The sequence below is a fragment of the Mobula birostris genome, chromosome 4 (assembly GCF_030028105.1).
Source record: "Mobula birostris isolate sMobBir1 chromosome 4, sMobBir1.hap1, whole genome shotgun sequence".
NCBI lineage: Eukaryota > Metazoa > Chordata > Chondrichthyes > Myliobatiformes > Myliobatidae > Mobula > Mobula birostris.
The window spans coordinates 40097589-40120865 of NC_092373.1; the positions used below are offsets into that span (position 1 = coordinate 40097589).

The following is a 23277-nucleotide window of genomic DNA, read 5'->3' on the forward strand; positions in this document are numbered from 1 at the left end:
AGGTTTTCAGTACCTGGCCAGTTATTCTGTTGGGGCCTGTTGTCTTGCAAGGGTTCACCCTCTTGAAGGAATGTCAATCTCCGAGAAATTAGTGTTATTGGATGCTGAGGGGATTCACTTAGGTGGAATGTTTTTCTCCCGTTGAAAGTGTCCGTGAAAGGTGTTGAGCTCAACAGGGAAGCATCACTGCCACCTATGTTGCTTCACCATATAGAAAATAATGGTATGCAGACCCTGCCATTCTCGACGTGCACCTGATTGTGTCTCCAGATTTGCACAGCATTGCCTTTTCACTCTCACGGTGGCCTTATGCAGGTCATATCTGGGCTAGTAGGATTCTGGACCACCAGTCCTGTACATTACAGATTTAGTTGTCAGTAGACTGTAAATATCCTGATTCATCTAGGACTTCTGGTTTGGCAACACTTGATATGTTCTCAAAGGCACATGCTCATTCACGTACTGTAAGTCTTGGTGAAGCTGGTGATAGCTGTGGCTTATTCACTTGGATCAGAAGATAAGTATGTTTATATGATCCAGCCCTCCGATTCAAAGCGATCCTTTAACTGCTGTTCTGCCTCCCCTGACCACAACTTGTGGTCCTCACCATTAGTGCTGTGGTTCTCGGTCTCTGCCTAGATGCTGGGACTAAAGATACAGCCAAGTGATCAGATTTGCAAAAGTGAAGACATGCGATGGCAAGCATTCTCTATGGTGGCGTAACAGTGAGTGTGTTGGCTCCTCCGATTCTGTAAGTGACATGTTGGTGGTAGTTCGTCAGAGGATTATCAAACCAGCCTCGTTGAAGTCCCCTGCAATGATCGGGAAGGCATAAGCTGCACTGTCTCATGACTGTCGATCACAGTGCTCAGCTCTTCCAGTGCCATCCTGATGTCTGCCTCGTTGGAGTATACACCACTACCAGAATGAAGGTGAAGAACTCCCCCAGCAGGTAGAACTGACTACACTTGTCTGCCAGGTGTTCCAGGTGGCGAGAAAGGACTTAAACAGAACTAACACATCTGTGCACCATGATGAGTTAATCATAAAGTTATGTTTTAAATATTTGCATCCCAAGCTAGGTAGTAATGAAAGCTGCCAAGTTTAACTTAATTGCATATATTGTACAAGTCCGAATTGTCATGCTAAAATTATATGCTGATTAGGTTAACTTTTGAGCAGTGTGTCAACTTCTGGGCAATGGACAGAACCACATCTACAGGAGCTTGCAAGCATATTTGCATCAGAGATTGAAGATGCATTACTGTGTGCGTAAACTTCAATAAATTAGTTGAATTATTTTTAATTTTAAAAATGCACATTGAATTTTGTCAGCTGTTTCCTCTTGCCTTTAAGTCTTCAGTCTTTATTTCCAAGACACTAGCATTGCCTGGTATGGTGTGACACTTTCCTTTGAGATACCACAGTGATGACTTTCATAATTAGTTTTGGGAAAATAAGTTTGGATACTTTTTTTGTGGGTATTTAAATTTTCATGTTGAAATCTCTAATTGACATTTAAAAATATCACTGACAAATGTCTTCTATCTTGCAGGGATTTGACCCACCACATCAGAGTCCCACGAGGACAATATATGTTTCCAATCACTTCCCTCAGCACACTCATTTTGTTCACCAGAAGTTTCCAGACAACAAGATAATATCATCCAAGGTAATCAGGGATGTAAACCAGTGGTTTACCTTAATCTTTTTCAAAACAGTATTTAGAAAATTTACTTCACAATTGTCTGCTTACTACATTGAGCTATGCCGGTCTTATTATTCCTGTTGGAGGAATTCAGCAAGTCAGCCAGCATCTGTGGAGGGGAATGAACAGTCAACATTTTGGGTCTAGATCCTTCAGGACTAGAAAGGAAGGGGGCAGAAGCCAGAAGAAGGTGGGGAGAGAGGAAAGTATCACAAGCTGGCAGATGATAGATGCCAGTTCCCCTCTACCACCACTCTGCTCCGTCTAGCGGAATTAGTCCTTACTCTTAATTATTTCTCCTTTGGCTCCTCTCACTTCCTCCAAACTAAAGGTGTAGCCATGGGCACCCGTATGGGTCCCAGCTATGCCTGCCTTTTTGTTGGCTTTGTGGAACAATCTATGTTCCAAACCTATTCTGGTATCTGTCCCCCACTTTTCCTTCGCTACATCAACGACTGCATTGGTGCTGCTTCCTGCACGCATGCTGAGCTCGTTGACTTTATTAACTTTGCCTCCAACTTTCACCCTACCCTCAAGTTTACCTGGTCCATTTCCGACACCTCCCTCCCCTTTCTAGATCTTTCTGTCTCCATCTCTGGAGACAACTTATCCACTGATGTCTACTATAAGCCTACTGACTCTCTCAGCTATCTGGACTATTCCCCTTCTCACCCTGTCTCTTGCAAAAATGCCATCCCCTTCTCGCAATCCCTCCGTCTCCGCCGCATCTGCTCTCAGGATGGGGCTTTTCATTCCAGGATGAGGGGGATGTCCTCCTTTTTTAAAGAAAGGGGCTTCCCTTCCTCCACCATCAACTCTGCTCTCAAACGCATCTCTCCTATTTCACACACATCTGCTCTCACTCTATCTTCCTGCCACCCCACTAGGAATAGGGTTCCCCTTGTCCTCACCTACCACCTCACCAGCCTCCGGGTCCAACATATTATTCTCCGTAACTTCCGCCACCCCCAACGGTATTCCACCACTAAGCACATCTTTCCCTCCGCCCCCCCCGCTTTCCGCAGGGGTCGCTCCCTACGCGACTCCCTTATCCATTCATCCCCCCCATCCCTCCCCACTGATCTCCCTCCTGGCACTTACCCTTGTAAGTGGAACAAGTGCTACACATGCCCTTACACTTCCTCCCTTACCACCATTCAGGGCCCCAGACAGTCCTTCCAGGTGAGGCGACAGTTCACTTGTGAGTCGGCTGGTGTGATATACTGCGTCCGGTGCTCCCAATGTGGCCTTCTATATATTGGCGAGACCCGACGCAGACTGGGAGACCGGTTCGCTGAACATCTACGCTCTGTCCGCCAGGGAAAGCAGGATCTCCCAGTGGCCACACATTTTAATTCCACATCCCATTCCCATTCTGATATGTCTATCCACGGCCTCCTCTACTGTAAAGATGAAGGCACACTCAAGTTGGAGGAACAACACCGTATATTCCGTCTGGGTAGCTTCCAACCTGATGGCATGAACATTGACTTCTCTAACTTCTGCTAATGCCCCACCTCCCCCTCGTATCCCATCCATTGTTTATTTATATACACACATTCTTTTTCTCTCTGTCTGCTTTTTCTCCCTCTGTCCCTCTGACTATACCCCTTACCCATCCTCTGGGGGTTTCCCCCCTTCCCCTTTTCTTTCTCCCTAGGCCTCCTGTCCCATGATCCTGTCATATCCCTTTTGCCTATCAACTGTCCAGCTCTTGGCTCCATCCCTCCCCCTCCTGTCTTCTCCTATCATTTTGGATCTCCCCCTCCCCCTCCCACTTTCAAATCTCTTACTAGCTCTTCTTTCAGTTAGTCCTGACGAAGGGTCTTGGCCCGAAACGTCAGCTGTACCTCTTCCTAGAGATGCTGCCTGGCCTGCTGCGTTCACCAGCAACTTTGATGTGTGTTGCTTGAAATTCCAGCATCTGCAGATTTCCTCGTGTTTGAGATGATAGATGAGACCAGGTAAGGAGAATGTGGGAAATGAGGTGTTGCTCCTTCATCCTCTTGGCCTGATGATGGGAGATACAGTGTGGTTCCTATGTTTGTGAGTCCCAACAGAGACTGGTGGACCACTTCGTCAAGCACCTTTGTCTGCCACAGGATCTCCCAATGGCTACCCAATTCAATTTGACTTCCCATTGCCGTTCTGACATTACTACATCTCCCCTCTCTCAACCCATCTTCCCTCTCACCTGGTCTCATGTGTTACCTGCCAGCTTCTACTCCTTCCCCTCCTCCCACTTTCTTATTCTGGCTTCTGTCTCCTTCCTTTCCAGACCTGATGAAGGGACTTGGCTTGAAATGTCAGCTGTTCATTCCCCTCCGTAGATACTGACTTATTAAGTTCATCCAGCATTTTGTATGTGTTGCTCTAGATTTCTAGCATCTGCAGAATCTTTTGTGTTTACTATCCCTGTTACTCTCTTTGATCAAACTTTGTTGATGTATTCAGTCCTTTGTCATGCGTTAATATATTTTAAATATAGCCATGTGCCTTTACAAGCATGAAGGTATTTGTCTCGAATATCACAGTTTTCACATTCTAACTACTCTCTGGAAAAAAGTGGTTGCTCCTAAGTTCTTTCTTGGGTTTATTGTTACTTGTTTATATTTATATTCTCTAGTTTTGGGCTTCTAGAAAGCGTCTCTCTTAATCATGTGGCAAAAAAAATTTCCTTTGCCTATCAAACACACAATTTTAAATGCCTTTTGTTGGACCACCTAAGAGCCTTTTCCTAATAAGATGTTTTTTTTCCTCCAGCCTGTCAATACACAAATGTATTTCCTTACGACATTTATTGAATAATGTTTGGATTCAGGTCTCCTGGGCTTTCATTTGCATGAACAATTCAAGGAATTACATGCTTGCTGAAATCTGAGAGTAGGCTAGTAATGTTAAAAAATGACACTCAGTGCAATGACAATGATTTACATTTGTGTAAAGTAGTGAGACTTTGTTTCATAAACATTAGTAAGTAAAATCTGACTTAGTGCCACCAAAGATATTTGAAATAAATGAATGATCAAAAGCTTGGATTGACAAAGGTTTTCACTTTTGCTTAAGAGGGGTAAAAGGGCTTGTAGCATGTTTGGTGCCTTAGCATCACCAGGGAACTGTGGAACAGCAATGAAAATTCAGGGTAGATTAGTGTGCAGAATTAGAACCAAGGAATTTTTCTCTCCATTGCTCTTTATAGGCAAACTCAGGTCTTTTCACCATTGTTAAATAATATTCATTTTTAAATGGAATGGGTGAATACTAGGCCATAAATTGCTGTGTGCAATCAGTGGATTGTTTGGAAATCACAATGGTTCAGGGTCTAAGTCACTTGGTTTTGTTTCCTTTTCTACCTGTAAACTTGGCAGGGCCTGTCTTCCAGATTCTCTTTAAATTTACTGAAACCTCTGAGAGGCTTTGATACTGCTGTGTAACTTGTTTTTTTTTAAAAGCTGATTAAAAGTGTTCAGGCAACACACATCAAAGTTGCTGGTGAACGCAGCAGGCCAGGCAGCATCTCTAGGAAGAGGTGCAGTCGACATTTCAGGCCGAGACCCTTCGTCAGGACTAACTGAAGGAAGAGTGACGAAGGGTCTCGGCCTGAAACGTCGACTGCACCTCTTCCTAGAGATGCTGCCTGGCCTGCTGCATTCACCAGCAACTTTGATGTGTGTTGCTTGAAATCCCAGCATCTGCAGAATTCCTGTTGTAAAAGTGTCCAGGTGTATTAATGGGAGTAATATTTGACAGTGCAGAAAATTTTCCAGTCTAGCACCATAAGTCTAGAGAGTATTAGATTATCAGAGTTTACTCTACCTGGTTGCAGGTTTGTGTGTGCAGAAATTTCATGGAACACAAGTTATTGACAAGTAAATTAAAAGATTGATTTGCATGATATCATTGAAATGAAATGCCATGAATTTACTTACCTTTAACGATGGTTCTTTTTAGTTAGATGATTAAGTACAAGATAATCAACTGCAGTGCAAAATTGTCTTCAATTTCTTGGAATCTGGGCAACCTTGAAAGCATTTTAAACCATATCTTAATATTGAAGTTTGTTTTGTAATTGGGTTATCGATAAGAATCCGGTGTTTTTTTTTCCCTTTAAAGGTGACTTGTTACAAAGCCAGGGTAGGTCACAAACTCATCGGCTCATGCAGTGCTTTGCCAGTAGTTTGATTTGCATAAATATTCATTTGGTATGTGCCATGTCGAATGACGTGGGTGATTATGGTCTTTCCATGACCATGATTGTTCTTGTAATGTTTTTCTGCAGAAGTGGTTTGCCATTGCCACCTTCTGGGCAGTGTCTTCACATGACAGGTGACCCCAGCCAGTATCAATACTCTTTAGAGATTGTCTGCTTGTCATCAGTGGTCGCATAACCAAGACTTATGATATGCACCAGCTGCTCATACGACCCATGGCTTCACGTGACCTGCGGGTGGCGGGGGGAGGTGGGGATGGTTGCTAAGCCAGGGCTACACTTTACTCAAGGGTGACCCACAGACTAGCAGAGAGAAGGAGCTCCTTCTGCCTCTTTTGGTAGAGACGAATCTCCACCCTGCCACCCAGCATAAATATTGTAATTTGACACCAAATTTAAGAGCACTAATTTCAGATAATTGGGTATCTTTTAATTTGATAGAATTTATTTTATATTTGTATTGAATCCTTTTGTGTTACTTGTGTACTTATTTTTTCTTTTTTTCTTCTTGCAGTACACAATTTGGAACTTTATCCCTAAAAATTTATTTGAACAATTCAGAAGAATAGCCAATTTCTACTTTCTTGTAATTTTTCTTGTACAAGTAAGTTTATCTGAAACCAAATGTGATGAATATCATGGGTTGAAATTTCTTCCTGCTCTGGAATTAACAATATTAAATTATAAATTGGTCTTGTTTAAGCTCGTGCTTCATTTCATCTCCACTTCAGTGCTCTAGTTGCCTTTTTAATTGCTTGCTGTCAGTCCATGCTGACTTTCATTTTTGAGAATACCCAGATCTCTGAATGCTAACATCATTTAAACAATATTTTTCTATAAAGGCCAACATTCCACTTGCTTTCTTAAAAACCACCTGCTTTTTCTTTTCAGTGACTGGTACAAGAGGCATCTAAGGTACCTTCACCATTCACAATGTATCACTTCATGTAATTACTTTCTGCCCTATTTTTTTTGTCAGCAAAGTGGAATCCATATTCTACTGTGCCTGCACATTTTTGCCTATTCCCTCAATGTGTCAATATCAACCTAGAGTTTCTCTGCTTTCTTATCTTTCACGCTCTTGCTAACCTTTATGTCACTCTTTAGGGAATAGGCATGTATTGCATTTAATATGCTCATAAATCCTAATGCTGATCTCTACTGGTTACTGCTTTCCACTCAAAAGAGACCATTTTATTCCTACTTTTAGTGCTTATTCTGCTGACTAGTTCTCCATCCATGTTAGTATCAATGTGCTTAATTTTTGCATGTTAATTACTGATGTGGGACCTTATTGAAACTCATAAAGTGCCCGAGTAAGGAAATGCAATTCTTTAGGGCATTGGTAAGTTCATAATGGGGGTATTGGTCATCTTGCCCAAGAAAGAATGCAATTTCCGTGCTTATTTCCTAATGTTCTTTTGTTCTTATTTCACTATTTTAAGCTGTCTGACATCATGCTATGTGATTTCTAGTGCTGAAACTAATTGTGATAATTGATGAATTAATCTCCAAATTTGCCTTCACTTGTAATATAAAATCTTATTGAACTTAATTTTCTATTTAATGAAATATTAGGTTAATAATTACTGGGGGGAAATATAAAATTATATTATTGAAGAACAATGTTTCCAATATATTGATGTTAGGGCTAATATTCTTGAGTTGTGGTAGAAGGTATTCTGATTATATTAAGCTTTGAAAGAAGCATAGATTGAACTTTACATTCATAGCACATAATATATCCAGTGTTAATTTTTTTGCCCCTAAGGCTCTGGTCAAAAAGAAAACAGCTGCTACCCATTGCAGATTTTAGTATTCATGGAACTGGCACATTAACTCCTTTTGCTTTGCAATAGTTTACCAGAACATTCATGATATGTTAAGAATTTTTTGTCAAATTTACAGCATATTTCCGGTAAGTAGTATGCACATTGGCAAGTTTTTCTTACCAATATATGATAAGAATTTTCAGCAGCTAGATGTGCCCACAACAAGCCAGCCCTCCTTAGCGGGAAAGGCATCTTGAAAAATTATTCTGCTCTAACAGTCTGTGCACTTTAAAGTAGTCCCGATGTAATTGATTTGATTGTTCTGGCATATCTGTTTATTGTAATATGAAAGATCCATCAGTAAAGTTAAATGTTGCTATTAGTAAAGGTTTTGGAAAACAAAACATTTTATTTTGCAGGAAAGGCAAATGAAGTTAGTGCCAGTGGAAATTATTACTCCAATAATTAATTTTCTTGATAATTTTCATTATAGTGAAAGTAAATTATACAGGGCACGGTCAACATGATATCGACAGCTGTTTAATCTATCGTATTGTACTAAATGCTCCAGTAATATTATAAAACATGTATATATTAATGTTTACATAATTTATGGAATTATATTCATTCATTTTCAAGTTAATGATAGATACTCCAACAAGTCCCTTCACCAGTGGTCTGCCATTGTTCTTTGTAATTACAGTAACTGCAATTAAACAGGTAAGGAGTAAAATTAATATTCAAAGCATTAGCTTTTGTAAAGCAATGTACTACGTTTGTAAAGTTTTATTTTAAAGTTTGGTTATACCATGTTATAAGCAGTTTCTAACTTAATAATGTAGCTATTGGATTAACCACTAAGAGTAGTTCTTCTGTTCTTGAAGATATTTGTGTAACTAGTTGATTTTTCTGTCTTGTTCTTCATTTGGTTCTTATTGTTAATTCAGTTTAAGGAGAAAATTTTACAGATTACTGCTTTGGTATGGTGTGCAAGGATGGATTAAGTTGTTTTACCTGCAGGACCACCCTTAACAATGACCAGAATCGAACGATTTTCAGCCTTGTGCATTTTCTATTTTCAGAATAAATACTGGTTTTTTGACAATTGCATATGTGCATTCAATCTGACGAGCTTGATTTGGATTGTATTTTCAGAATTTAGAATCAGATTTGAAATCAAAAATGATCAATGACAGTCTAGGGATTCTGTATGCCATTTTCCCTGTTACATTCAGTTGTTTGTCTTGCAGTAGTTGACTTTAATTGCCATGTATTAAGTTGGGCTGATACCAAGGTGTGATCTACAGTGAACCATATGTATTCCTTTAATCGCTCCCAGTGCAGTGCGTTATTGAACAGAGTACAATTGCATGTGATATTTATCATCCAGACTTTTAAGTGTGAAGTCTAAAACAGTTGCTGGCAGTGGCTAGCCTTTTTAAAATGATGTCAAAATACAAGAACTTTTATGTCAAATGTATTTTAGATGCTCTTTGGAATCTGCTTTTTTGTTAGATGCATTAAACCAAGCTAGCTGTATTTAAGCATTTCAGTTTACCTTTTTTATTTATGCAAACATTTATTTTTAAATGATCTTAAGGTAAGTTAAGCTGAAGTAAGTAGATGTATGATGTGTATTTTTGAAATGTTGCCTTAGAAAAGCAGCAACCAGCATCCATCAGCAAAGATCCTCACCACCCAGGCAGGACTCACACCACCAGGTTCAAGAATAGTTGCTACCCCTCAACCATCAGGCTTTTGAACAAAAGGGATAGCTGCGTTCATTAATGATTCATTTATGCTTGTTATTTATTGCTATTTATTTATATCTTTATTTCCACAGTTTGTTTACAGTTAACAGTTCCTGATGCTTATCTATAAAACAGTTACTGTTTCATAGATTTGTTAAGTATGCCCACAGAAAAAGAAACTCTGGGTTATATGTGGTGACGTGTATGTATTCTGATAATAAATTTTACGTTGAACTTTTGAACTTTGGACTTTTGAAACCGTTGTTGCCAGATAAGATCCCAACACTGTTTGCTTTAAGTTTTATCTCTTGCTTGATCCCTAGATTATAACATTTAATACCTATTGTTCAGTTTTCAGTGCCTTTATTTCCATTGTAAGTAGATAGATGACGACCACAATGTAAGCATTTAGATTAGATTAGATTAGATTATGAGGACACTCAGTCCTCACTTATTATCATTTAGAAATGCATGCATTAAAAAATGATACAATGTTCCTCCAGTTTGATATCACAGAAACACAGGACAGACCAAGACTAAAACTGACAAAAACCACATAATTATAACATATAGTTACAACAGTGCTAAGCAATACCATAATTTGATAAAGAGCAGACCATGGGCACGGTTAAAAAAAAAAGTCTCAGTCTTGATAGCCCATCATCTCACGCAGACAGTAGAAGGGAGAAACTCTTCCTGCCATGAACCTCCAGTGCCGCAAACTTGCCGGTGCAGCACCCTGGAAGCACCCGACCACAGCCAACTCTGAGTCCGTCCAAAAACTTTGAGCCTCCGACCAGCCCTCCGACACCGAGCACCATCTCTGTTGAGTGCTTCGACCCCGCCCCGGCCACCGAGCAACAAGCAAAGCTGAGGACTCGGGGCCTTCCCCTCCAGAGATTCTGGATCACACAGTAGCATCGGCAGTGAAACAGGCATTTCAGAAGTTTCACCAGATGTTCCTCTGGGCTCTCACATCTGCCTCCATCAAATCAGGATTGTGCATGTCTCCCAACTTGACAGATAACAGATATTCATCACCGGAGTGACCACTGTGCGCTGCGTCGCGGCGCCATCTTCTCCTCTCCTCAAATGATGAGCAACATTTTCCAAACAAATGGTGGTGGGTGTACCAAGTGGGCTGCCATAGGAGACTGTAGAGTTGTGTACAATTAGAATGTTTAAAATGCATTTAGGCAGGTACATGGATAGAAAGGATTCAGTGATTTTTATGTCAAATGCAGGCAAATGGAACAAACCTGGATAGACATGTTGGTCTCCATGGACAAGTCAGGCTGAAGGGCCTGTTTCCATGCAGTATGACTCTTACCTGTGAGTCTAAATCTGCATCACCTTCACATCAGAGTTGTACTGTTCTATATGGAGCATAGCACAAGTTCAGATCGGTATACAAGTTGTCAAAATCCTGATTCTTTGGACAAGAACATAAATTGTGCATTGCTTTAACAAAGATTAGTGCATTTTCAGTTTCACCTATTTTGATTGAATACCTTATTTATAAAAAGCTTTGTTTAGCAATTCAAACCATGAAAGTAGTATGAGAAAAGTCATGTTAGTTTCATCTAAGGTGTGGCCTTAATATTGTAATTTGAGAGTATTGCTACTTAATCTCTTTTAGATGTGTACATTGTATTTTGAGAAGTAACTTCATTTTTTAAACACTTAAAACTGAGCTGCTAAATTGAACCATGAATACATCTCAGTGTGTAAATTAATAGCTGTCCCTACATTTCTGAGCTAAATGTATGTAGTTATCTCCATTTTTAAAGAAAATAAAAGTTAACTGCAGATCAACCAAGTACCATTATAATGGAAATTACTTCATTTCAAAATATGCAGGTATAAGAGGAGACAATTTTTAAAACAGATTATTGATAGCATCAAAGTTGCTGGTGAATGCAGCAGGCCAGGCAGTATCTCTAGGAAGAGGTGCAGTCGACGTTTCAGGCCGAGACCCTTCGTCAGGACTAACTGAAGGAAGAGTGAGTAAGGGATTTGAAAGTTGGAGGGGGAGGGGGAGATCCAAAATGATGGGAGAAGACAGGAGGGGGAGAGATGGAGCCAAGAACTGGACAGGTGATTGGCAAAAGGGGATACGAGAGGATCATGGGACAGGAGGTCCGGGAAGAAAGACAAGGGGTGGGGGGGACCCAGAGGATGGGCAAGAGGTATATTCAGAGGGACAGAGGGAGAAAAAGGAGAGTGAGAGAAAGAATGTGTGCATAAAAATAAGTAACAGATGGGGTATGAGGGGGAGGTGGGGCCTAGCGGAAGTTAGAGAAGTCGATGTTCATGCCATCAGGTTGGAGGCTACCCAGACGGAATATAAGGTGTTGTTCCTCCAACCTGAGTGTGGCTTCATCTTTACAGTAGAGGAGGCCGTGGATAGACATGTCAGAATGGGAATGGGATGTGGAATTAAAATGTGTGGCCACTGGGAGATCCTGCTTTCTCCGGCAGACAGAGTGTAGATGTTCAGCAAAGCGGTCTCCCAGTCTGCATCGGGTCTCGCCAATATATAAAAGGCCACATCGGGAGCACCGGACGCAGTATGTTACCCCAGTCGACTCACAGGTGAAGTGTTGCCTCACCTGGAAGGACTGTTTGGGGCCCTGAATGGTGGTAAGGGAGGAAGTGTAAGGGCATGTGTTGCACTTGTTCCGCTTACACGGATAAGTGCCAGGAGGGAGATCAGTGGGGAGGGATGGGGGGGACGAATGGACAAGGGAGTTGTGTTGGGAGCGATCCCTGCGGAATGCAGAGAGAGGGGGGGAGGGAAAGATGTGCTTAGTGGTGGGATCCCGTTGGAGGTGGCGGAAGTTACGGAGAATAATATGTTGGACCTGGAGGCTGGTGGGGTGGTAGGTGAGGTCCAGGGGAACCCTATTCCTGGTGGGGTGGCGGGAGGATGGAGTGAGAGCAGATGTACGTGAAATGGGGGAGATGCGTTTAAGAGCAGAGTTGTTAGTGGAGGAAGGGAAGCCCCTTTCTTTAAAAAAAGAAGACATCTCCCTCGTCCTAGAATGAAAAGCCTCATCCGGAGAGCAAATGCGGCGGAGACGGAGGAATTGCGAGAAGGGGATGGCGTTTTTGCAAGAGACAGGGTGAGAAGAGGAATAGCCCAGATAGCTGTGAGAGTCAGGATCTCCCAGTGGCCACACATTTTAATTCCACATCCCATTCCCATTCTGACATGTCTATCCATGGCCTCCTCTACTGTAAAGATGAAGCCACACTCGGGTTGGAGGAACAACACCTTATATTCTGTCTGGGTAGCCTCCAACCTGATGGCATGAACATCGACTTCTCTAACTTTCGCTAGGCCCCACCTCCCCCTCGTACCCCATCTGTTACTTATTTTTATGCACACATTCTTTCTCTCACTCCTTTTTTCTCCCTCTGTCCCTCTGAATATACCTCGTGCCCATCCTCTGGGTCCCCCCCCCTCCCCCCCTTGTCTTTCTTCCCGGACCTCCTGTCCCATGATCCTCTTGTATCCCCTTTTGCCAATCACCTGTCCAGCTCTTGGCTCCATCCCTCCCCCTCCTGTCTTCTCCTATCATTTTGGATCTCCCCCTCCCCCTCCAACTTGCAAATCCCTTACTCCGTCTTCCTTCAGTTAGTCCTGACGAAGGGTCTTGGCCTGAAATGTCGACTGCACCTCTTCCTAGAGATGCTGCCTGGCCTGCTGCGTTCACCAGCAACTTTGATGTGTGTTGCTTGAATTTCCAGCATCTGCAGAACTCCTGTTGTTTATTGATAGCATGTTAGTTTAATAGAGTAAACCTGATATTTGTTAAATGCTTAAAAATGCATATAATTTAACTTGGAAAGAAATTATATTTTTTGTTAATTATGCTTTTTGTTCATTAGGGTTATGAAGATTGGTTACGGCATAAAGCAGACAATGAAGTAAATAACACCCCTGTGTATGTAATTCGGAGTGGTAGACTTGTCCAGACAAGATCACAAAACATAAGGGTAAGTCTGTCATAGTTTTGGTAGTGAAGTGACATTGAGATGTGTGCAACATCTTTCAATGATGATTTTAGATTAAATTTGTTGTTTCCTCTTCATCTCTAGTATAGCAATACTGTGTAATTAATTGACTGTATTCATTTGTCTCCTATTTACATTTCTTCCAGACTGATCTCCTGCAATTAAGAAGTTATATCAGTTAACATCACCTCTTGTCATTCAATCTTTCATATTACTTTGTTCCCTCGAGCCTTCTCTGCAATTTACAATATTTCCAAATTTTCATCATGATTAAAGCTCATCAATAGGAATTGTTTCTTTGTGCACAGTTGCTGTCTGATCTTGTGGTTATTTCTAGCATTTTCTGCTTTTGGAGGTCCAGCATCTGCAGTTTTTTTACTTTTTGATTCCCTCATCTCCAGTGGAAACACATCTTTCCTGTAACATAACCAGAACTGTATGCAGCATTTAATTTGTAATTAACCATTTTGTGTATTTATTTATTTTACTTTATATTTAATTTATATTTTTAAAATTTACACTCAGTAGCCATTTTATTAGGAACACCCGTATTCCTGCTCCCAAATGGAAATATCTAATCAGCCAATCTTGTGTCTGCAACTCCATGCATATAAGTATGCAGACATAGTCAAGAGGTTCAGTTATTGTTCAGACCAAACATTGGAATGGAGAAGAAATATGATTTACGTGACTTTGATTGTTGGGGCCAGACAGGGTAGTTTGAGTGTCTCAGAAACTGTTGATCCCTTGGAGTTTTCATACACAGCAGTCGCTAGTGTTTACAGAGAATGGTGTGAAAAACAAAAAAGAAATCCAGTGAGTGACAGTTCTCTGGGTGAAAATGTTAATGAGAGAGATCGGGGTGAATGTCTAGACTGATTCAAGTTGACAGGAAGGCAACAGCAACTCAGGTGGTGTGCAGAAGAATATCTCAGAGCACACAACATTTCAAATCTTGGAGTGGATGGGTCAACAGCAGCAGAAGACCACAAACAAGGTGTTGTGAGGGTGTGTTGTGTATAGCAAGGTGATGCGTGTATACCCTCGCACAACCTCACTTTTGTGGTCTATGCCTTTGCCATTGAAGGACAGCACACCCTTTGCACCAATTTTGAATTTGATTTGCTATTCTCCATTATGTCCCCAGGGTTTTTAACTTTTGTGACCAATTCTCTATATGGGACCTTGTCAAAAGTCCTGCTAAAATCCATGTGAATTACACCACATGTAGTAACTCCTTGACTTCACCCGTCATGTTACCACCTCAAATTGGCCAAATAGATCTTTACAAAGCTGTGTCAACTGTGTTATACATGTGAAAGTTCAAGGTATCCCTCAGAATTGATTGTCATACTTATCCTGCCAAGAGGAGGAAATCAGGGTTGCTTATACCTTGGAAGTGGGAAAAATCATTATTGGGAAAGTATTGGTTTTATTAAGACAGATAGATGCAAAGCTGACTGATGGACAGTTCCAGGGAAATTGATCATATAAGTTTGTCCCTTCAACACCAACCTCTGTACTCAATATTTTTATTTTCGAGTGCATCTCCATGTTGGGTTGTGGGTTGCATTTGGTAGCAAAGGCATTAGATTAGTCTTCCCTCACTTCATTCCAATATAAAGAATTCAATTACTTCAGCCCTATCACATTAGTTGCTGATATCAACACAAGACATCTGAAGTTTAGTATGAGTTACCTATACTAATAAAGGCAGCTGTTAGTCTTGCGAGACCATGGATCTGCGCCTGGAAAGTCTTCACTCTCCAGGGCACCGGCGTCGGCAAGGTTGTATGGAAGACCAGCAGTTGCCTATGCTGCAAGCCTCCCCTCTCCACGACACCAATGTTGTCCAAGAGAAGGGCATTAGGACCCATACAGCTTGGCACCAGTGTCGTCGCAGAGCAATGTGTGATTAAGTGCCTTGCTCAAGGACACAACACGTTCCCTCGGCTGGGGCTTGAACTCACTACCTTCAGGTCACTAGTCCAATGCCTTAACCACTTGGCCACGTGCTCACACTACATACCTATACTATGTATATACATTACCTTACATAATGTATATGAATTTCTTAAATTAAGCTATTTACTTTAGGGTGCAGTATTTTACAATTAAAGCTAAGCCATTCAAGTGTGAAATTGGAAGATTTTTTCATATGAGTAAGAGAATTAAAGAGCATGGGAACAGGCCCTTTAGCTCAAGTTGTCTATAGAGACAAATGTCTACCCAAGCTAGTTCCATTTGACCCATATCCCTCTAAATTGTCTCTATCCATGTACCTGCCTAAATGTCTTTTAAACATTGTAATTGTACCAGACTCTACAGCTTTCTCTGGTAGCTCACTCCAGATATCCTCTCCCATTTGTCTGATAGAACAGTACGGCACTGGTTAGACCATTCAGCCTTTGTGGTGCCGATCTTGATGCTGACTTATACTAAAGGCCCTCCTCCTGTTTATCATCCATATGCCTCCCTTCCTTTCATATTTATCTGTCGTCTGAAAGTCTCTTAAATTCTAGACGACTATCTGGTTCTACTACTATCATTGGTAACCCACTCAAGGCAACTACCACTTGTTGTGTTTCTTAAAAAACTTTGCTCTCTCCCCCCCCCGCCCTCACAGAACCTTTAAACATCCTCCCCACAAGCGTTAAAGGCATGCCTTCTGGTTATGATTTCTAACATGGGAACAGCTTCTGACTGTCTACCCTATCTATGCCTCTCATAATGTGCTCTAAGGTGAATGACTCAAATTTGTCCAACCTGCCCTTGTAACTCATTCCCTTTAATCCAAACAGCATCCTAGTAATTTTTTTTCTTTTCCACAATCTCTGAAACTTTCCTATAAAGGGGTGACCTGATGTGCGCATACTACTGTAAGTGGTCTGAAATTAAATTTTATGTAGCCTGCAGTTTGGGACTCATTGTTGCTCGTGAGTCCCAAAGTCCTTGACTTTCTTACTTTTATACCCTACCAGTGACAGCAAGTATTCCAAGTGCTTCCTTTATCACCTTATTCACTTGCATAGCTACTTTCGATGAACAATGGACCTGAACCCTAAGATTCCGCTATACCTCAATGTTGTTAAGGGGTTTACCATTGACTATATACTCCCTCCTTCTACTTGACCTCAGATGCTGCTGCTAAGTTAACAAATTTCACGTCATACGCCGGTGGTAGGAAATCTGATTCTGATTCGACCACCTTGCATTTGCCGGGATTAAACTCCACCAGCCACTTGTCTGCCCACATATGTAACTGATTTATGTTCCACTGTATTATTTGATGGTCCTTTGTACTTTCTACAACCCCACCAATTTTGGTCTCATCTGCAAATTTGATAATACATCATTGACATTTTCATCCAGATCATTGCTATATATCATAAACTGAGGTCTCAGCAATGATCCTTGTGGTACACCACTGATAATGGACCTCCAGTCAGAATAACAGCCTTCCATCCTTTGTCTTCATGGTCAAACCAGTTGCAAATCCAAATTTGCAAGTTACCATAGATCCCATGTATATTTATCTAGATTGTACTGGTGACAACAGACTGGTAGAACATGTGAAGGAGAGGCCTGCATACTCCAAAGGTAATATTGAGCTTTAAATTGGTTTCCTTCAAACTACTAGGCAGCCTTTTATTTTTACCTATAGGTTGGTGATATCGTCAAAATAGAAAAAGATCAAACCTTTCCAACAGATTTAGTGCTGCTGTCATCTGACCGAGCAAATGGGACATGCTACGTCACTACAGCAAGTTTGGATGGAGAAACTAATCTGAAGGTCAGGATTTTTTTTCTTGCATGAGAAATATATTTTGCTTTTGCTTGGGCTTGGGCTATGAACTGCAAGAGGCAATGATTTAAGATGACATTTCTGTATAAAACCCTTTAGAGTAAAAAATTATTTTCTTGAGTGTGCACATTTCTTTCTAAGTCTGCCTTGTAAATTAATTTATTTTGTTTTCATGTGGGTACAGAACCTAAGTAACCTTTTTTCAGATCCATGGGTGGAAATTCAAATATTTGCATTGGAACATCTATGGTAACTTTGAATTTCAGATTTCTGACCTGTATTCTATTATGGAGTCGATAAGAACAGTAATCTTAAATTGAATATTTTTGTGGAAAACAAGTTTATGAACTAAAAGTGGTCAACTTGGCAATACTTAATTTATGATGATTGCTTAAATGTTTGTTTTGTGTTCCAAGATGGTGCGGTAGATACCAACGGCTATCAGAGCGCTAATAGCTATTTTAACTAATGTCTTACCCTTCCTTCCCTCTGCTATCTCCAGTGGCAAATAGAAGGTGCATGTGACGTTTTAGCGTTGCACACTTTTAGCCTGGTAATGATTTGGAGTGGAACCAGGGTACTGAGGTGAGAATCGTAAGAGTTTGGATAGGTGGAATTGAAAGATGACCAGATTGCTGATGGAGCTGGAGCAGTGGAAATGAAGTAAATGGCAATGGTGGAAGTTGTAGACAAGAATGGGGGAAAAATTGGACTTGGGACTGCAGCTGTTGCAAGATTGGACACAGCATGTATATGGAATAGGATATGAACTCAGATAAACTTGTGTTGTAGGATTTGGTGCAGAGCTGGAGTATTGGGCTCAAAGGATGCGAAATACCAAGTACAACTAATGCTGGTGTTGTAAAATCCTGCGAGTGACCAATGATTGCTATTCATGTGGTAGAGTCCAAGTTCCCTTTTAGTGTATCCCTCCATTCTCTGTATATTCATGTATCTAAAAGCTTCTGCTTCCACTCCACCCTCAGCAGCCAGTTTCAGCTACATACCAACCAAACTTACTCTCTGCAGGTTCTTTAACCTTTTTTCCTCTTACCTCTTGTACTTGATATTTCTGCTCAGGGAAAAAGATGCTGATTGTCTATCCTTTCAATATCTCTCGTAATTTTATACACTTCCATCAGGTCTCCCCCTCGGCCTCTGGTGCTCCTGAGGAAACAACCTAAGTTTGTCTAGCCTATCCTTCTAACTCAATCCTTCTAATACAGGCAGCAAACTGGTAAACCTCTTCAACACCTTTTTCATAAGCCTCCACATCATTTCTGTAATGGAGCAACCAGAATTATACACAGTAATTTTCAAAGCATCACTTTACAAGATTGTGAATTAGTAAGGTGATGGGTTGTTTGATCCTGTTCAATTGTGCTGACCATAAGTCCAATGAACAATGACTGTTTTGGCCCTGCAGAGGTTATCTTCACTATCCAATGCGTAAGGATAGTATATATTCAATTAAGATTTATTCAGCTTGATTTCCATTGGTATTGGATGGTGAAATATCCCAGTAAATGTTAACCTGCTTCTTACAACTGTTGTTAAATATGGGAGATTACTGAGTTGTTGGCTAGTTGAAAATGAGTGTTTTGCTTCCTTTGGTTTGTCCTGAAACCGTTTTGCAGACTAGCATCAGTAGTGATTGTTTTCTGATGGGAAATAATCAACCTGAAATGTTAACTCTTTCTATCTCCAAGGATGCTTTTTGACCTGCTCAGTTTTTCCAATATTTTCTGCTTTATTGTGAGTAGTCTTTTTATTAGTATGTCTATTTTGAGCTGACTTTTATTGCTCCAAATGTTAGCATGGAGAATTAGCTCTACTTGATTGTAATCTTAATCTAATAGGTAATTCGAAGTACATTTATTATCAATGTTAATTATGGATAAGGATAGGTCTGGTCCTCAAGTTGAGGTTCTAAATTGGAGAAGGGCCAATTTTGTGGAAATGAGAAAGGATCTAGGAAGAGTGGATTGGGATAAGTTGTTTTCTGGCAAGGATGTGTTCAGTAAGTGGAAGGCCTTCAAAGACGAAATTTTGAGAGTGCAGAGTATGCATGTTCCTACCAGGATTAAAGGCAAAGTTAACAGGCTTGGGAACCTTGGTTTTCAAGGAATATTGGCAATCTGGTTAAGAAAAAGAGAGAGGTATATAGCAGGTATAGGCAACAATGAACAAATGAGGTACTTGAGTATAGAAAATTTAAGAAAATAATAAAGAAGGAAATCAGGAAGGCAAAAAGCAGACATGAGGTTGCTTTGGCAGATAATGTGAAGATAAACCCGAAGGGTTTCTGCAAGTATATTAGGAGTAAAAGGGACAGTAAGGGACAAAATTGGTCCCCTAGAAGATCAGAGTGGTCGTCTATCTGTGGAGCCTCACAAGATGGGGGAGATGTTAAACAGTTTTTGCATCAGTATTTACTCAGGAAACTGGCATAGCGTATATGGAAGGAAGGGAAATGAGCAGTAGTGTCATGGAACATATAGAGATTAAAGAGGAGGAGGTGCTTGCTGTCTTACAGCAAATGAAACTAGATAAATCCCCCAGGCCTGACATGATATTTCCTCAGACCTTGAGAGAGACTAGTGTAGAAATTGCAGGGGCCCTGGCAGAAATATTTAAAATGTCCTTAGCAATGGGTGCGGTGCCGGAGGATTGGAGGGTAGCTCATGTTGTTCCATTGTTTAAAAAAGGCTCCAAAAGCAAACCAGGTAATTGTAAGCCGGTAAGCCTAACATCAGTAGTATGTAAATTATTGTAAGATGTTATGAGAGATCAGATATACAAGTACTTGGACAGCCAAGGGCTGATTAAGGATAGTCAGCATGGTTTTGTGCATGGTAGATTGTGTGTATCGAATCTTCTAGAGTTTTTCGAGGAAGTTACCAAGAAAGTAGATGAAGGAAAGGCTGTGGATGTTGTCTACATGGACTTCAGTAAGGCCTTTGACAAGGTCCCACATGGGAGGTTAGTACAGAAGGTTCAGACACTAGGTATCCATGGAGAGGTTGTAAACTGGATTCGAAATTGGCTGTGTGGGAGAAGACAGAGTGGTAGTGGATGATTGCTTCTCAGACTGGAGGCCTGTGACTAGTGGTGTGCCTCAGGGATGTGTTCTGGGACCATTGTTGTTTGTTGTCTATATCAGTGATCTAGATGATGTAGTAAATTGGATCAGCAAGTTTGCTGATGACACTAAGATTGGAGGTGTTGTGGACAGCGAGGAAGGCTTTCAAAGCTTGCAGAGGGATCTGGACCAACTGGATAAATGGGCCAGAAAATGGCAGATGGAATTTAATGCCGACAAGTGTGAGGTGTTGAATTTTGAAAGGTCAGATCAAGATAGAACATGCACAGTAAATGGTAGGGCACTGAGGAGTGCGAGGAACAATGGGATCTGGGAGTTCAGACACATAATTCCCTGAAAGTGGCATCAGGGAAGACAGGGTTGTAAAGAAGGCTTTTGGCATCCTGGCATTCATAAATCAGAGTATTGAGTATGGGAGTTGGGATGTTATGGTGAGGTTGTATGGGACATTGGTGAGGCTAAGTCTGGAGTATTGTGTGCAGTTCTGGTCACCTAACTATGGGAAGGATATCATTAAGATTGAAAGAGTGTAGAGAAGATTTACTAGGATGTTGCTGGGTCTTCAGGAGTTGAGTTACAGGGAAAGATTGAACGGGTTAGGACTTTATTCCTTGGAGCGTAGAAGAATGAGGGGGGATTTGATAGAGGTTTACAAAATTATGAGGGGTACAGATAGAGTAAATGCGAGTAGGCTCTTTCCACTTAGAGATAAATACGAGAGGACATGGCTTTAGGGTGAAAGGGGAAAGGTTTAGGGGGAACTTCGTCACTCAGTATAGTGCGAGTGTGGAATGATCTGACATGGTAAATGCGGGCTCACTCTTAAGTTTTAAGAATAAATTGGATAGATACATGGATGGGAGAGGTTTGGAGTGTTGTGGACTGGGAGCAGGTCAATGGGACTAGTGGAATAAAGTTTTGGCATAGACTAGAAGGGTCGAATGGCCTGTTTTCTGTGCTGTAGTGTTCTATGATTCTATGGTATGCATAAATTATACAACCTTGAGATGGATATGAAAAGTGTTTTCGTGTATTTACATCTGTACAGTGTTACATGAAGCAATGTGTATATTTGGCCAGTTGGAAGTTAGGTCAGCATGGCAGTTCTATTTTTACCACATAGTTGGATAAAACTACCACTTTGGCTATTGAATGATGATTTCTTGCATGAGTTCTGTGTGTATAGCCTTGGGACTGGCCACCTGGCTCTATGGTGCCCATAACATTATACCTCCCAATGTTTAACTACTACAAAGTCTTTTACCTTATTGTGTATACTGCATGTATTCAAATATAATGCTCATCAGTTCAGAGCTCACTGCTCTCCTTTACAGCTTTGTCTCCATGTTGCCTGAAGTGAAATTCTAATCCCTTTATAAGCATTTAATTTTATTCTTTATTCTGGAGACTTCAGCAACCTTCCCAACACTTTCTGTCCTCTTACATTATCCATACTTTTTTCCAAGTTGTTGAACACACCCATTTAACTTCATGGTTTTTAGTAACTTCTTTAGTATTTCTTTTTTAGCTTGTAAATGTCGACAAGAAAATGAATTTTAAAGGTAGTATATAGTAACATATACATACTTAAGTAATTTACTTTGACCTAGGTACTGTATTGCACAAGCCAGAAGACTGCTGAGTATATGTTAGTTTACACTGGTCCCTACAGCACTGATTTGACACAGTTAAATTGAACTGACGCTCTGAACTGAACGGCAACTCTGGCAGGGTCTGCAAGACATTACTTCCTACAAAGCGAAACCCAGTAGTATGAATGGCAGCAATGCTTCACTACCAGATCCTGCCTCAGCAAGGACCTGGACCCACTGCAATTTGCCTCTCACCACAATAAGTCAGTGGCAGACGCAACCTCAATGGCTCCTCACACGGCTTTAGACCAGCTGGACAACACAAACACCTACGTCAGGATGCTGTTCATCGACTATAGCTCAGCATTTAATACCATCATTCCCACAATCCTGATTGAGAAGTTGCAGAACCTGGGCCTCTGTACCTCCCTCTGCAATTGGATCCTCGACTTCCTAACCAGAAGACCACAGTCTGTGTGGATTGGTGATAACATATCCTCCTCGCTGAAGATCAACACTGGTGTAACTCAGGGGTGTGTGCTTAGCCCACTGCTCTACTCTCATGTCTGTGTGGCTCGGCATAGTGCGAATACCATCTATAAATTTGCTGACGATACAACCATTGTTGGTAGAATCTCAGGTGGGGACAAGAGGGCGTACAGGAGTGAGATATGCCAACTAGCAGAGTGGTGCTGCAGCAACAACCTGGCACTCAATGTCAGTAAGACGAAAGAGCTGATTGTGGACTTCAGGAAGAGTAAGATGAAGGAACACATACCAATCCTCATAGAGGGATCAGAAGTGGAGAGAGTGAGCAGCTTTAAGATCCTGGGTGTCAAGATCTCTTGAGGTTCTAACCTGGTCCTAACTTTTCGATGTAGTTAAAAAGAAGGCAAGACAGCGACTATACTTTTAAGAGTTTGAAGAGATTTGGCATGTCAACAAATACACTCAAAAACTTCTATAGTCGTACCATGGAGAGCATTCTGACAGGCTGCATCACTGTCTGGTATGGAGGGACTACTGCACAGGACCGAAAGAAGCTGCAGAAGGTTGTAAATCTAGTCAGTTCCATCTTGGGTACTAACCTACAAAGTTCCCACGACATCTCAGAAAGGCAGCATCCATTATTAAGGACCTCCAGCGCCCTGGACATGCCTTTTTTTCACTATTACCATCTGGTAGGAGGTACAGACACAGCAATTCAGGAACTGCTTCTTCCCCTCTGTCATCCGATACCTCAATGGGTGTTGAAGCTTTGGACACTGCCTCACTTTTTAAAAAATATACAGTATTTCTGTTTTTGCACATTTTTA

At 41.1% G+C, this 23277-nt stretch overlaps 1 protein-coding gene across 4 annotated transcripts in view; it reads left to right on the forward strand.

The window, feature by feature from the left end:
• The window catches only part of atp11b (ATPase phospholipid transporting 11B), a 178089-nt gene that overhangs the window by 23776 nt on the left and 131036 nt on the right, over nucleotides 1-23277 (forward strand). For all 4 annotated transcript variants that reach the window (XM_072255213.1, XM_072255216.1, XM_072255214.1 and 1 more), the window contains exons 2-6: nucleotides 1556-1672; nucleotides 6433-6522; nucleotides 8330-8410; nucleotides 13336-13443; nucleotides 17126-17254. In XM_072255213.1, the coding sequence (XP_072111314.1) occupies nucleotides 1556-1672; nucleotides 6433-6522; nucleotides 8330-8410; nucleotides 13336-13443; nucleotides 17126-17254 (525 nt within the window). The remainder of the gene's footprint in view (nucleotides 1-1555; nucleotides 1673-6432; nucleotides 6523-8329; nucleotides 8411-13335; nucleotides 13444-17125; nucleotides 17255-23277) is intronic.